Source organism: Tursiops truncatus, chromosome 11, assembly GCF_011762595.2.
Source record: "Tursiops truncatus isolate mTurTru1 chromosome 11, mTurTru1.mat.Y, whole genome shotgun sequence".
Classification (NCBI taxonomy): Eukaryota; Metazoa; Chordata; class Mammalia; order Artiodactyla; family Delphinidae; genus Tursiops; species Tursiops truncatus.
In genome coordinates, this window is record NC_047044.1 from 62,517,260 (window position 1) to 62,533,156 (window position 15,897).

General features: G+C 52.9%; 2 protein-coding genes and 1 long non-coding RNA gene across 4 annotated transcripts; 1 reads left to right on the top strand and 2 right to left on the bottom strand.

The window, feature by feature from the left end:
• Positions 1-653: 653 nt before the first annotated feature.
• Positions 654-5,566, bottom strand: COX14 (cytochrome c oxidase assembly factor COX14). 2 transcript variants are annotated; one of them, XM_033866738.2, is made up of 2 exons: positions 5,189-5,566; positions 654-1,052 (listed from the first exon to the last, which is right to left on the bottom strand). In XM_033866738.2, exon 2 carries the CDS (start codon positions 1,042-1,044, stop codon positions 871-873), a length of 174 nt encoding a protein of 57 aa, XP_033722629.1. In that variant the 5' UTR covers positions 1,045-1,052; positions 5,189-5,566; the 3' UTR covers positions 654-870. The 2 variants fall into 2 exon arrangements, with proteins under 2 accessions (XP_033722629.1, XP_073644792.1); XM_073788691.1 differs by lacking the exon at positions 5,189-5,566 and adding an exon at positions 1,724-5,130.
• Positions 5,567-7,569: 2,003 nt separating this feature from the next.
• GPD1 (glycerol-3-phosphate dehydrogenase 1) lies at positions 7,570-15,875 on the bottom strand. Its single transcript, XM_033866737.2, has 10 exons — positions 15,297-15,875; positions 13,769-13,856; positions 13,043-13,229; positions 12,345-12,522; positions 11,366-11,506; positions 10,661-10,799; positions 10,309-10,421; positions 9,438-9,671; positions 9,106-9,212; positions 7,570-8,202 (listed from the first exon to the last, which is right to left on the bottom strand). The coding sequence occupies exons 1-10, from the start codon at positions 15,339-15,341 to the stop codon at positions 8,106-8,108; spliced, it is 1,329 nt and encodes a 442-aa protein (XP_033722628.2). The 5' UTR covers positions 15,342-15,875; the 3' UTR covers positions 7,570-8,105.
• Positions 11,454-14,964, top strand: LOC117314257 (uncharacterized). The gene is made up of 2 exons (XR_004528973.2): positions 11,454-11,589; positions 14,555-14,964. It is a non-coding gene; the product is annotated as an uncharacterized lncRNA (long non-coding RNA).
• Positions 15,876-15,897: the final 22 nt, after the last annotated feature.

The window sequence follows — 15,897 nt, forward strand, 5'->3', positions numbered from 1 at the left end:
TGCAGGGGGCACGGGTTCAAACTAAGATTCCACATGCCGCGTGGCCAAAAAAAAAAACGATGGCAAGAATATCTCTTCATAGTTGGATTTTACCTTGAATGCATCGTTTTCTTTCAAATCCTCTTCACAACTCTGCAATCAGACCTGCAGGTAGATTCTTGTGCAGTGGCACAGTGAGAAATCAACCCTGATGCTAATACTATACCCACTATGCTTAAGGAGATGGACTGCATTACTGTAGGCTGCCCAAAAGCCCTTCACATTTTAAGAACTATCCGCCTCCATTTTGTGCAATTTTAACAGCTGTTAAACAAGGGTCTCTGCCTCCTTGGCTCAGAAGTGCACATGCGGCCAAGCTGGCCAGAGAACTCCATTACCTGGACACAGTTTAATTGGTCCAGGAATGGTCACTGACCACAAAAGAGCTTTGGTCTTTACAGAGTCTTCTCAGGAGATTTATACAGATGCTGGGACAGTCTTTTCTCTGAGATCAGGAGAGCTGAGATTACTACTCCTAGAACTGTATATCCCCTACTTCATGGGTGCTAAGAGCTCAAGATATGGAAATCCAGTCTGTGACTAGAAAACTGGTAGTCAAGACCCCACCTCTGTAGTCCATACCCTGTTCAAGTAAACAAAAACACCAAGACACAGACATGGCAAAATATTTAATGTCTGTAGGTGTGCCTCACCCTCCCATTCCTGTTATGATTCAATAGCCTCTCCAAACTGACTGTACCAGAAAAAACATGGGCACTTTTTCCCAGCAGAGTTCGAAAACCATTAAGGCCCTGATCCTTTTGACTCAGAAATGATTGCAGGTGAGGTCTTTCCACAACATGCCTCAGGTCTCTCTGCTGCCCCCCAGTTCTACGGGACTCCTGAGGTCTTCTGTTCTTCTGCAGCCTGGCGCTGGGAGCTGCGCCGCTGGAAATAGTGGTAGACTCGGACACTGCAGAGGTAGCCCCCGTAAACAGTGAGGAGCATCATGGAGGTGGAGAAGGTCTTGTAGCCAATGTCGGCTAGTTGCTTGGCAGTTGGCATGTTGTCCCCTACAAAGACAGACTAGATTTAGACCCAAGGATAAGGCCTCATCTGCCCAGCCCACTTACCTGTTTAAGACCATTCTATAACTTCTCAGTTTGTCTGCACTCTATTCTGAATGGCCCCTAGACATATGCAGTCTTATACTGGAAGATATTGTTTGGGAAGTCTTAAGATTCAAAAGGGCAAATAAAGTCTGCATACGAGATACAGAAACACAGCTGGAACCAGGTGTATCTGAATGACATTACAGCTAACACCTGACCCTCCATGTTTATGGAAAGACATGACTGGTATGGACCACCCAGAAATGTTCTTAATTGGTATATTACTTTAGGCATACATCAGTTTTTCTGGCTAGTAGGGAATTTATTGAAGTAGCCAGAGATTAAACATTAGCAGTGAATTATTCTCTGTAGGAGGACCGAATGGGAGCCTTGGGCAATATCCAATTTGTTTTCCCATAAAACCATCTTATTTATGGTGCTCAGGTTCCCAGGTTAGTCTTCAAGCATCTGTTTAAGCCATAATATACTTGAAATAGTGCCAACAGTATGTTTATGTTATTTTAGTTAGACATAACCTTCTACAGCATTAATCTTGAATTCCAAACATAAAACCAAGAACCTATCCCAAGGGCTAAAATGAAACTTACTGTGTCCCCAGCAAATTAACTCACATTTGCATGAGATAAATTACTTCCAACTTAACTGTTCCCTGGACATTTCCCTGGACATTCTGAGCCAGGGAACAAGAGAAAGTTTAGAATGGGAATCTCTCATCTTGAACAAAACGTTCCTCAGTTTGGGACTATGAATGTATATTCTCAGCCTCCTCTCTGTTGAGGGAATTAAAATTAAAAGACTGAAGTTAGTGAGAATAACTTCTTTCTTAAAAGTCAAGAATATGAAAGGAGAAAAGTTCAGGTTAGCTGGTTGAGGGGGTCAGGGGTAGGGTGTGACATCTAAGTGCTTCTCAGAGTAAGTCCCATGGGCTGAACACTGCCTTTGAGCCAGTCCCTGAGGGTAGATCCCACACTGAACTGAGGCACAGCTTCCTTGAATCATAATTCCAAGTGACTATTGAAAGTGACATTAAATAAGGTCAGAGGAAGAAAACCAAATGGCACAGGGACAAGATGAGAAAGGGTTGTATTCAGGTTATCTGGGGTTTGAAAGGACCCCAAGCTGTGAGACAGTAAGAAAACACACACGTGCCACGGAGCAACTAAGCCCGTGTGCCACAACTACTGAGCCTGCGCTCTAGAGCCCACGTGCCTAGAGCCCGTGCTCCGCAACAAGAAGCCCTCGCACCGCAACGAAGAGTAGCCCCTGCTCACGGCAACTAGAGAAAGCCCGGGTGCAGCAACGAAGAACCCCAATGCAGCCAAAAATAAATAAAATAAATAAATTTATTTAAAAAAAACAAACAAAAAGAACACACATATACACACAGAGCAGGACACTAAGGTAATAAACAAGCTCCCAGCAAAGAGACCTGCAGCCTTCAACCTCCCCCTCACTTATTCTTTCTCCTCCTATCCCCCATTACCCTGGCCAGATGCTAACCAGTTATAGGACCACCTCTTCTCAGGGCTGGAGGAAGAAGGACAGGATAGTACATCTTGCCTAGAAGACTGACAGATCTACTGACAGATGAAATTTTTCTAGAACCTCATTTTCCTCACTTGTCTAATCCAACCTGAGATTTCTCCTATTTTCAAATTAACAAAAACTTTTCACAGATCCTGAGCTAAGGCAGGGCAACGGAAAAACAGAAGACAGATGAAGAAGTTATTCTAGAGGTAGAACAAGGCTTATTAACTGAATGGGCTAGGGCAAAGCTGAAAATATCTCCAAGTTAACAACTGAGGAAACTTTATGGAGTGGGATACTGCTAATAGAAGAAAGAAGAAACAGGTGTGTGTCACTGTGTGTGTAGGGGGATGGTGGTGTCAATAAGCATCAGTCAAGAAGATCATGAACTGGACATGTTAAAGTTAAGATGCTCAATAAAGGGACTTCCCTGGTGGCGCAGTGGTTAAGAATCCGCCTGCCAATGCAGGGGACACGGGTTCCATCCCTGGTCCGGGAAGATCCCACATGTCGCAGAGCAACTAAGCCCGTGCGCCACAACTACTGAGCCTGCGCTCTAGAGCCCGCGAGCCACCACCACTGAGCCCCACGCGCCTAGAGCCCGTGCTCCGCAACAAGAGAAGCCACCGCAATGAGAAGCCCGCATACTGCAACGAAGAGAAGCCCCCGCTCTCTGCAACAAGAGAAAGCCCACGCGCAGCAACGAAGACCGAACGCAGCCCCCCTCCAAAAAAAACAAGAAAGAAAAGATGCTCAATACAATATTCATGTGATGATGTCTGTCAGGCACATGGATATGCAAATTTGGAACAAATCCTAGGAGAGAGGCTAGGCTACGGATACATATGGAAGTAACAAGTGTCACTGAAACAGATGATAAAACCCAAGAGAAAGAGGCCAAGGGAACGCCAGTTTGAAGAAAGAAAACAATTACGGAAAGAAAACAGGTAGGAAATTCCAGAAACATCTGGGATGCATTTTCATTTAACTACAACAGTGGTTGAAAATCACTGCTGTATCAAGTCACTACCACTGACAGAGGTATGCTGTATCTTTGGGTGTACTGGGCCAGAATAAAAATTGGGAAACACTACTGTAAAGTGCCATGAAAACTGGTCAGATGGGATCACTGGATGGGAACAGGTGACCAGATCACAGGTAAACCTAGGACAGAAGTCAATTTAGTGCACTAAATTGGAACAGGCATTAAGTAAAAAGCATGGATTCTTAGCCAGAGCCCCAGCAGGCCCCATGAACCCCGTCCCGCGAGGTTCACGTGTCTGTGCATTTTTTCTAGGACGCAGAAAAACATTATTAGAAGGATCATAACTCCCTCTCACCCCAAAGATAAGAATTGATATTCTTGTGATTTGCTGGTTAAGCGAACAGGAGTGATAGGGCAGCAGCCTGAAAAGGTAACAAGGTCAAGTAAATTCTAGTTTTGTTTTGCTTATTGATAAGGAGATATGACTATGTTTTAGAGGAGAAGAAACGTGGCTAAACTGAGGATAAAAGTGAGGTGGATGGGATGGAACAAAATCTAGGATGGCCCAGGAAAAGATGAAATTAGAAGCCCAGGTAGAAGGATTAACCTTGGAAATGAAGAAAACTTTTGAGGTTAGCAGGAGAACATTCTCATCTGAGGGACATCCATTTTCTCAATAAAGCTCAAGGCTGGGTCTTTTATGGGGTTAGACTGAAGGTTTCAGAAAAACAGGAAAAAGAAAACAAGAACCATAATGGAAATGACATAGGGGTGCAATCTGCAAAAACCTTTTCAGATTGTGGCTCTTTTCTCTTTTTCTGCCCCCTAAACATGGGAGGACCTCAAGGCTCAGGTCTCTCCTCTGGAAAACTCATTTCCTCAAATGGATCCACCCACCTCAGCTTAGATTTACTCACTTATCTGTCTACCTTTTACTCGTGCTATAAAGGCTGCAGAGAATATGGCTTGTGTCTCAAAGGAGCTTATGGTCTGATGGGGATAAGCTATGCACCCAAAATTCTGTTAGACGAAGTGGAAGACGCCGGTGACCAGAAGAGAAGAGGCGTTTTGAGAGTTCAAAGACAAGGTGGAGGCTCAAGGAAAGTCAGCAGAAAGGTGGGGACGGGGGTGTGGGGGTTGGGCAGCTGTCGTTTTAGAAGGGTGGGCAGGATTTACACCGGTATAGAAGAGGGAGGGGGAGAGCATTCCAGGAATTGAAAGCAGCAAAGGAGCGGATCCAGTTAATCGATAAGCAGGAAGGGTGCCCGGGAAAGCTGCATTTCAGGGCGCAGCGGACTGCAAGACACGGAAGGGTCAGAGCTACTGGAGTCAGAGCGTGGAGGGCCGAGATGCGCGGTGGCAGTCACGGTGTGACAGGAACCTACAGCCGCAAGGAGCTAGCTGGGCTGGAAGCGGCGCAGATCGCGGCACAGGGTACGCAGCAACCTCAAGGGCGCCGAAGCCCGAAGACTGGGCGTGGGAGGATGCGGAAAGCAAAGGCCGGCCCGAGCGGGCGCGCCTCTGCGGACAGGCGGCCCAGGCTCGGGCCTGGCAGACGCCGTACCTGGATGCTGCCGCTCCCTCCCTTCCGACCGAGGCCTCCTGCCTGCGCGACCTCCTAGCTCAGCCGGAAGCAGCACCCGGGTCCAGAAGAGTGAGGGTACCGCCCAGGGACAACCCTGAACGCTGAGGCGCTATTGGTGCGGAACGCCACCCTTTCTCGCACCCCCACGCTCCGCTAAAGCTCTAGGATTGCGCTCCCGACGCGAGGTACTGCCCCTCGCGCCAGACGCAGCATAACCCCGCCCACCGAGACGAGAGCCCGCGCCGGCTGCAGCTCCGACTGGTTGCTGCCTTTGAACATCCGGCTTCCGGGTCAGCCGCCCTTACTACGCATCCTCAGACGAGCCTTCCTCTCGGAGAGGCCCGTTGGTTTCTGGGGGTTGTAGTCATTCTCCGTTGAGAAAGGGTCTTTGGCGACCCAAACTCTGGAACGGGAACTTTTAGGATACTCAGTCACCACAGAAGAGAGCCGGCCAATCCCCAGCCTGCGGCGCGGTGACGTCTCCGGTAGCTGGGTAGGTTCTCTCGGAGTCCGCCCTCTGGAGGGGGCTGCGCGGCCCCTACAGCCTGGAGCTGCCCTCTTACCCTGGGCAGGCCTTCAGCCGAGCTCAGGAACCCGACCCGCCCTGCGAGGCTTGGACCGCCGAGGATTGCGGCAGGTTTGGCCATGGCCACGGAGTAGGCGCGAGGGTCGAATCTCCGTAATGTTTCTGTCCCGTATGTGACCTCCCCGCTTGCAGGCGGCTTGACAAAGCCCCAAAGAAGCGCCGGGAAGGGGTTGGGAGGGGGTGCCATTTGGGGGAAGGGGGACTGCGTGGGCACCCCTGCAAGGGGCCGGGAGTGGCTGGAATGATCGACGAAGGATTTCTTTTCCTTTTTTCGTTTTTCCTCCGGCATGAGTGAAAACATGTACATGCATACGCCCTACCACATGCACTTAAGCGCCCTTCCCTAATTTGTTTATGCAAAAACCACGCTTTATTAGGTAGACAAGCCTTGTTCGAAAGCCTCAGATTCAGTTAATTGTGGAGTGAGCAAAAGTAGGCAAAGGGGGGCTTCCCTGGTGGCGCAGTCGTTGAGAGTCCGCCTGCCGATGCAGGGGACACGGGTTCGTGCCCCGGTCCTGGAGGATCCCACATGCCGCGGAGCGGCTGGGCCCGTGAGCCATGGCCGCTAAGCCTGCGCGTCCGGAGCCTGTGCTCCGCAACGGGAGAGGCCACAACAGTGAGACGCCCGCGTACAGCAAAAAAAAAAAAAAGTAGGCAAAGGTTTTTGACTATCTAAGAGGGTCGCAGCTGCAGCCTAGGGAAGGGAGCTGTCTTTCTGCCCCGACTTTGACCTCCTGGGGAAGCAGCTCCTGAGCCCAGCCAGATCTGGGGTGACTGTGCCCCTCACTCTCGCTGCCTGATCCAGGCAGCTCCGCCCTTCACTGGTAAGACTGACTTCTCAGGGGCTAGGGGCTGAGAGGAGCCTGCCTCCCTGGTTTGTCCAGGAGTAAGGGAGGGTTAACATAATGCTGGCCAGAGCCACAGCATGCCAGATGCTGCCACACAGGAAGCTGAGACCCTCTGCTGGATGTGACAGGAGCCCTCGGCCTCTATTTATAGCCAGGGGTCCAAGCTGCTGACCGGTGACATTCTCCGGCTGCCATTCCATCCTGGAGCAAGGCCACTGCAAAGCACACTCCTCTCCCTCCTCCCCTTCCTGTTCTTCCCTCACCCCAGCTGGTACGGAGGCTTGAATTTTTTTCCTCCTCCACGAGTTTCCCAGCTCCTGAGGTGCTGAAGTAGTCAATACCTCATGAGAAGGCCTTCAGGTGACAAAGGAGAGCCGGCCTTGGAATTCAGACCACAGAGATGAGGACCTGCTCATCCTCCCTTACCCACTCTCTGGCTCCCTGGCCTGCAGATACAGGAACCGGTTAGCTGCCCTGGCTGCTCTGGGGGTAGCTGAGAACTAGGGACAGGGTTTAGGAGGTAAGGGGTGGATCCAAGATGTCCTGGGGAGATAGCAGCAGGAGGGACCCAGCTGACACCTCCCCCCACTAGAGCTCCTGAGAAGGGAGGCAGGGCAATTACAAAGGTCACAGGGAGTAGAGTGATCTGAGCCTGCTGTGAAGAGGTGTAGCTCTGTCAGCAGATTAAGTTCTGCTCCCCAGAGAGGGTGCTGGCAGGGAGGGTGAGAGAGCCTTGGAAAGGTCACACATGGTGGGGTGGAGCTGGCAAAGAACTAGGAACTGGGAAGTCCCAGGAGAGAATGACAAGCCCCATGGCCAGAGATGCCAGCGTGGCAGCAACTCTGGTGCCAGGCAGCCTGGGGGAGGGGGAAGGGGATGACCAGAGGTTTCTGAGGAAACCTCAGAAGAAGCTGAGGTTTCTAGGAGAAGCTAGAAGGGGGTTGTATTTTGCGAACAAACAGAGATCCATTGATGCCATGTGGGGCCTGGCAGAGGTCTACATCAGCCCAAAAGCCCAGACCCCTCCCTGCAGCCCTCGCCTCATCCCTCTTGCAGCTGAGGTACTTCTTTAGCCATTAACTGGGCTTGAGGACAGCAGTCCTGGTCTGTGTGAGGCCTCTTTGCCTTGCCTCCCTCCCCTCCCCTCCTCCCCCCACATACTCAAAGCAGGCAGCACTGGGGCTGATTCTACCCCTCCCAGAGGACAGGGAGAAAGCCCCACATATGGAGAGGGACTAGGCAACTCCACTTCTGGTGCGATGAGGTGGCAGGAGGCTGCGGGCTGCTTGTGCTTCAAGATCTCCAGGCAGGTGGCCGGGCCCACAGGCACCTGTCCTCCAGTGAAAAGCTGAGAAGACGCTACTGTGTGGGGAGTCCCAGAGATCGTGGTGGCCAGGCACCCCAAGCTTCTGCCTGTCTCCGCTGGGGTAAAGAGGCTGCCTGGCCTGGGCCCCAGCCCTGCTCACAGATGTTCTGGATGATTCTGCAGGCAGCGAATGAATTCACCTACTGGCTGGTTCTCGTAGCATACCTTGTACACAGCCATGAACAGAGGGAACCTAGAATGGGGAAGGACAGAACCAGCTGGGCCTCCAGGCAAATCCCCTAACCCTCCACTCCCTACTCTCCCGCCTTGGAGCTCAGGCGGACTCTGGCTCTCAATTTCCCATCGCTGAGAATGTGTATTTCCTAGCCCCGGGGTTTAGGGTCAGGTTTCTATTGCCCTGCTCCCTATGGTATTGAACCCTGGCATGAACTTTTTGTTCCAATTAGGCAAGCCTCAGTAACATCAGCTGTAAAACAGGGTCAATATAACAAAGTAGTGAAGAAGTGATTATGAATTATGTGAAGGTGCTCAATAAATGCCAGTTTCCTTCTTCCCAGCCTGTTGCCCAGGCCGCTCCCTTTACCAGGAGGCTTTACCCTGACCAGCCGCGAGCCGATCTTCTGAGCCTGTTTCGTACTCTCTTGCTCTAGGATTCTTTCCCAGATCAACCAAGTTCTGCTCTGATCAGCCCATCACCCCTGCTGTCTTGTGCTCCCTGAAAAGGAGCACCTTGAAGCAGAGACTTTCCTTTTCCTCACACCTCAGCACCCAGGACAGGATTCACGGAACAAAAGGGTTGGCCTTGGGGGAGCAGCTTAGACTGAGGGTGATGGACAAAGAGGCAGAACAGTCAGAGGAGCTTATTCCTGTCCACCCCTATAGCAGAGGACAAGGAGGAAAGGACAGAGAGCGGCCACGCAGAGGGGTCCAAGCAATGTGGTATAAAGAGCACTAGACTGGAAAGAATTCAAAGACAACGAACGAGCTGGGGGACAGCGGGCATACCAGACCCTGGCCAAGCTCTAGGCTCTGTCTGCCCACTTCACAGACTGAGGAGGGTTCAGGAAGATGATGAATGGGGAGAACACTTCTGTCAGTGGTTCCCTCCATCAGTGGGGCTGGGGCAGACGCTTACTTGTCCAGCAGGCCCTTGCGCTGGAGGATGCCGTGTAGCTCCCGGGCTGTCTGGGGCCCCTGCAGCTTCTGCCCATTCAGCATCTCTTTCTCCAGCTGCTCAATGGACTGTGAAGAAAACAGGACAGGCAAATGGAAATGGGAGAGGAGGGTTGTCAGTGTGAGACAGAGAGTCTGGGACTCTGGGAGGAGGTGGGTCTTAAGAGGAAAGAAAGGCTGGGAATGTTCCCAACAATCTTAATGTCTGTGTTCAAGAGATGCCTCGAGCCACGTTCCTCTCCCTGAACACCTACAGGGGCCCACCCTCCATTCTTCATTCTCCCCAGGGCCCACCTTTCCTGTGCGGGCGAAGGCCTCGGCCACCTTGCGGTTCCGCCCTCCGTAGCAGGTAGTGATGAGATCAGCAACACCGCAGCTCTCCAAGAAGGTGGCAGGGGACACAGGGCCACTGCAGAAGAGCTTGGTGAAAGCGATCATCTCCATGAGCCCCAGTCGGATCACGGCCGCCTTGGTGTTGTCGCCAAAACCCAGCCCATCACAGAAGCCAGCCCCCACGGCCACTATATTCTTTGAAGAGTGAAGTCACGGGTGAGAAAGGATCCCCTCCCGCAGGCCCCACTTGGGGCCTTCGGCACCTGCCTCATGCCCCTCCCATCAGCCATGACACGCTCACTGAATAAGTGAAGGAAGGTGGGTGGGCTCCTCAACTATTTTCACCTCTTGGTTTTCCCACTTGCTGCACTCCCTTCTTTTAGCCTGCGCTTGTGCTTTCCGGCTCCCCAGCCCTGCCCTATACTCCATCCTTGAGGACTTTTCCTGAAAACCAGTCTTCTACCTCGCCCTCCCAACCACGGCTATTTTGTTCTATGCCCCCGATATCCATCCATAGGTCTGTCCAGGATCCAGAGTTCTGGCCATCAATCTGTCTGGGTGTCCTGGACGTCTTATCTCCCATTAGCCTGAGTGCTCCCCCTGGGCATCTCCTCTTCCCCCTGGACCAACCTTTGGAGCCAGGGACAGGGATGTCCCACAAGGGGCTATAGGGGAAAGGAAGAAGGAAGCCCAATGTCTGATGGTAAGTAATCGGCAGACTTGGTGGGGAAGGGCAGTGAGTGCCTGGAGTCCCAGCAACCTTGTACAGCTAAGCCAGGCCCTCTTTCAGGGCCTTCTCCCCACCCCATAGCTGCCTCTGAAGCCCTCTCACCTTTAAGGCCCCACAGAGCTCTACTGTGTCCACCTCTTGCACCACCGTGATGCGGAAATTGGGTGTCTGCATCAGCTCTTTCAGAAGCTGTCCCTGGGCCAGGTCCTTGCAGCCTAAAGTAGGGAGGGGATAAGGCTTTAAGAAGGGACTCTTGACTCTTCTTCCCACAACTGCCCTAAGCAGGACCTACAGCTCTTGCCGTAGGGGTGCCCCAACTCCCCTCACCTTTGATGCTGGGATCTTCTTCCTTCACCTGCCTTATGGGGAGAAGATGGCTAAGTGGGTGGGGAATATAGCCTGGGGAGGCGATGTAACTGGAGTTGCATTATCTATGTGGGTGGTGGGGTCTCACCAATGGTTGTCTCACAGAACTTCTCATCAGCCACCTCGCTGGCAATGTTGGCCCCCATCAGCACGCTCATGGGGATGCCAAGGCGCTCCCCAATCACTTCAGAGATGAGCTTCAGCCCGTTGGGGCCCTCGTCTACCCCCTGGGCACAGGATGGAGCTCAGGCCAGGTGCCTTTTATCCCCAACTGAGGGCTTCCCACCTAGAAATCCTGCCCATTGCAAATTCACTGTTCATCAATGTCCCTCCCCAAAGGTCCTCCCCTATTCCAGTGCAGCCAAAGCTAGCTGTGAGGAGAGCAGATAACATGTGAAAACGAATCCATCTGAAAACTCTCCTTCCACAACCTACTTCTCCAAGGTAATGTATCCCCGCCACATCCCTAAACAGCCCACTCCTGAGTACCCCCAACCAACTTCCATCCCAGCCACTGCTCCAAACCAGCTTCCCTTCTCAACTCCTCAAACAAGCCCACTTCTTGTATCCCCTAGGCATCCCTTGTACACCTCCTAAACTCCCCAAGATATCTGCCTCCAAACTCATCTCTTATCTACTCCCCAACCAACCTCCCCTTCCCAGTGGCCCCCCGCATCTGTTTCTCAAGCTTCCCCAAAGCCAGCTCCTCTCTTCAGAAAACTCCTGGCCTACTTCTGCTCTTTTCTGTTTGTCGCACTTCACCCACCCTGAGCCCCACAGCAGTTAGCTGCACCTTAATAAGAGATATGCCAATGGTGTCTGCCTTCAGGTGGCCCTTGAGCTGATCACAGATCTTGCCGATGAACTGATGGGGTACCACGAAGATCAGGATGTCAGCATCCACTGCAGCCTGGACCACATCTGGGACAGCCACCTGTGGGGGTGACCAGTGTTCATGGGCCTGACGGACTGCTTCTAGCCCCTGTGGAGCCCCATGCAGGAGATCTAGGAGACAGGGTGAGGCTGGTGGGGAAGAAGGAGGGCAGTTTGGGGGTTGAATCTGGAAGGGCTGAACCTGGAGGAACAAGACACTTCTATTCCTTCCGCCTAGCCATCATTCCCTCTAGGTTCCAGCTGTCCTGGGTTCTTGAGGACTCCTGGAAACCTCCTCTCAGCACTCTCCTAGCCCTTGGCTGTGGGATAGTGAGGGAGGCCAAAGGAGGTCTGGGCTTGGCAAGAGGAAAAGGCCAAGTAAGATTTCATCACCCTGCTCCTTAGGGCTCCCAACTGGGAAGGGAGAGCCCCAGTCTTCCTGCTGTCTTTCCTGCTCCCCCTTTCCAGGTGGGGAGTAAGCCACATGGATCTGACCAAAGACCTTAAGTCCAAGGAGCAGTCTCCACATCTACTAATAACCCAGTGAATGAGTAACAGGGTTAGAGCCCGAGGCAGGCACTACCCAGACTCCAAGTCTGGGGGCCAGAGAACCTGTCTTTGGTTGCCACAGAGACCAACTTCCTCATCCTCTCCCCGTCCCTCTCCTGCCTGGAAGCCCACGGGGTGGGGTGGAGATGCAGGGGGATGCATTCAGGTTCTCCCCAGTCCCAGGAAGTGCTCAGGGGAGCAGTTTGGGGGCTGTGCCCAGGGACGCCCTGTGCCTGGAGTAGCCCTCCTGAGATGCTTCTCAAGTACAGGTGGCACGTGAAGTGGCCCCCTCCCAGCAGGAAGCACCCCCTCCACTTCCCTCTCCCTTCTTATGGGGCATTGGGGCTCACCACATTGGGGGGCAACTTGTGCCCTGGCAGGTATTTGACATTCTCATGCTGTGTGTTGATGACCTCTGTCAGCTTTCTGCCCCCGACGTCTTCCTCAAACACCCACATGGTCACCCGTGGGTCAAAGCGTGCCAGCTGGGCTGCGTTGCCACCCACAATCTTGGCGATGGCTGAGCCCCTGGCAGGAGGGGGAGCACAGAAAGTGGAGGAGCGGGGGCGTGAGAGAGGAACAGTGGCGGGAGGGGACAGTGCTCCCCCTCAGGATGTCACAGAAGCCACTGGATTATTTACCTGCCACCTTCCTTGTCACCCCCTCCCCGTGACGCTGCGTCTCTCCTGACCTAGCAGTAGAAAGGAGACTCAGTTTCCTTTCCCTCACACTTTGCTGCTGGAGAAGGGGGCCAGCCTCTTGATCTCCCCCCCACCCCCTAACCCAGGCAGCCTTTCAGGCAGGGAGCACTCTGGAGGCTCCCTTCCCGTGGCGAACAGGTGCTGCTGCCGAGACGCAAGGGCCAGGAGCGGTCTGGGCATTGTCTGTCCTGCCGGGGTAGGCAGAGAAGACAGCAACAGGGGTGGGCCAGGAGCTGGAGGCATTTCCTCCCCACCGACTGCCTCCTGCCCACCAAACCTCCCTCCCTAACCTCCTGTATACTTGAGGGAGCCCCCCCCCCCCAGTACTCCTTGACAGAGCCGCTTACCAGTTACCAGAGCCTACAATGCACACTTTCTTGCCGGCCATGGTGCCGCTTCGCTGTCTGGGCCACCAGCTGGGTGCCACTCTCCCCAGCTCCTCTGCCGGCTGGGAGCATATAACTCCAACACACGTGGGTGCCGCCAAGCCCCGCCCTCCAGGGGAGGGGAGGCGGGCGCCCAGGGAGACAGAGTCTGGCAGGGCCAGGGAAAGGGAAGAAAAGGGTAGAGACAGGTGGGGAACAGGAATGGGGCCGAGACCAGGCCTGCTTTTCCTCTTAGGTTTGCCCGCTGACGGTGCTGGCACGCTGCTTCCCTCGGCCCCAGCCCAGGTCCTCAACCCCTCCCTCTCCGCAATGGTTTCATTTTAAGTTCTGCCAAGACCGGGCCCAGATAAGGAGCGAGTGCCCGGTCCCCCCCGACTCCCGTCCCCTAGCACTGGAATAAATTGTATTCAGTCCCAGCAGCAGATCCAGGCATGCCTTCTTTTCCAAGGTAGGAACCGCCCCACTTGTCCCCCCCAGGACCCGGAAAGCTGCTCTATGGGTTCATCCTCTGGCGATGACGGGTCACGTGTTGCCCCACTGCAGGGCTGTGGGTGAGTGAGGTGGGTGGGTGTGGGCCCTTTAAATAAGAGCACATAAGAGGTAAGGACCTGCTCTGGGGGCAACCCAGCCCAAGGATAAGACCCCAAGGGCCCAAGAAACAAAGCACACCAGTGGGCCTCTCCTCACCTGAATGTTTCCCAGGAAGGGGGGCAGGAAAGCCCAAAGTTGGAGGCTCTGATGCCAAGTGGCCCACAGGTGTTTTGCAGACTCTGGGCTTGAGGAGGAGGATAGGAGAGAAAAGAAGGCAGCCCAAGTGTTCACTGTCCTTGAGAGGTACTGAGCTTCCTTCACTTCTTTCTTGGGTTTCCAGGCTAACCCCACACTAGGGGCGCCCTCAGGTTAGTGGCAAGTTTGCAGAAGCCAGAAGGGAAGGGAGGCAGGACCTGGGGCAGTTGTGACCTCTGTAGAGCTTTGTGGTCTCAGATGCTGTAATCAAGAGCAAGTGGGGTGTGCGCTTCTGGGGGGAGGGTGGAAGGGACGCACAGTGCAGTTCAGGGCTCTGCATCGCCCACAGCAACCTGTTTAACTACGAGGGGGAACTCTAGTTTCTAGGCTGATGTGGAGAGTGGGGCAAAGGCCCCTTACACTCCAGCTGTCTGTGCACCTTGGCCTGGAAAGCAGATGGCACTGTGTGCTCACGTGCTGACCTCCTGGCCGGGCCAACTGCTGAGTGGGTGTTTCCATCCCCCTGGGCTGCTGCTGGCTGCAAACAGTGATAAGCACTGGGCCAGAGGGGAGTTTGTGTGCAATCACTGGGTAAGGGTTAAGTGGCCCTGAGGTCAAGACTGGGGAGAAATGGTTTCCTAACTTCTAAGGACTGCCTGGTAAAAAGCCCACCATACTCTACTCCCACGGCCAGGGAGTTCCCTTAGGGGAACATACGTGAAATCAGCAGTTGATTGTTTCTCTTAGGAACAAAATTATGCCTACTACAGAGCCAGCCCCCCCAACGACCACTGTTATTGCACTGGCACTGCGACAAAGGCACCAGTGCCAGGCTGCCGGCTGGGACCACTGATTATGGGTGATGGAAGAGAAAGAATGCTTCTGTCCCTGGCACACAGGATGAGAACCCCAAAGAACGGATGTTTGTGCATAAAATAACCTCTTGTGTTTGCCTAAATGCTTCCATCTTTTTGTCCCTACGATCATTTAAAGTAGTATGGAGACAAAGAATTTGTTCATTTATATAGGAATAAAGAATGTGCAGAGATTCAGAACTGGCCTGTCACAGGCCAATTATCTGTACCACTAGGGCTCTTTTCCCAAGAGCAAACTGCAGATTTGCTTGAAATTAATAATGGTTCATCAGCCATTCATTACACATGTAATTAGCCTGGGTGAAAACAGATGCCATTTCAATGTCCTTGACATCAATTGTTTCCACTCCCAAGTTATCATCACCCACACACACTCTTCTGCTTTCCCCACTCAAGTCTGATAAACTCCCACATTCCAGATTGGGAATAGTGGTTGTATCCTTGGTGGGTTTGACTGCATATACGCAATACTTGAGTGTTCACATGCATGGAGGCAAAAGTTAATTTTTTAACTACAACTTTGGAATGTAGTTGCCTTCACCCTGTGTTCTAAACCCCCTTCTTGAGTAGAACCAAGCTAGATAATGGCACAAAGGAGGAAAGTAAAGAACTACCAGGTGGGAAGCAGGCATATGATGGAAACTGCAGCAGAATTTCATGCTTCTGCTAATGGGACCCAATCCTGAGCAAAGTCTTCTCAACTCTACCAGTGAAGGCTCGGTTGTCCATAGCACGAGGATGACAGTGCAGCATTTCCACACCAGTCTCAGGAACTAAAATCTTACTCGGGGTTGAGAAAGTGGAACCTTAAAGAATGGCAGGCACACAGACCACAAACGTCTTCAGTCCTCACACAGCGCTGGCCCGCAGGAAGACAGGAGCCCTGGGAATCCTAGAGGAGGCTCAAGTTCATCAAGTGTAAGGGACCACAGGTACCCAAGGACAGCACCCTCGAGCCAGCAGGTGCCCTGGGGAGTTCAGAAGGACAAGGGAGAGAATGGCAGTGCCACTGTCTTGTTAGAATCTTCCTTAACGGGAACTGAGGACAGGACTCTCAGATCCAGTGATGAAGCCCACTACTCCCAACCAGCACCTGGCCTGCTTGGAGCACTGGGGCTGACAGAACAAGCTCTAAGGTGAGAACCTGAGGTCCCCAGGGTAGAAATCTTGTTTTTCACCATATCCCCAGTGCCTAGAACCACAGCTGGCATACAG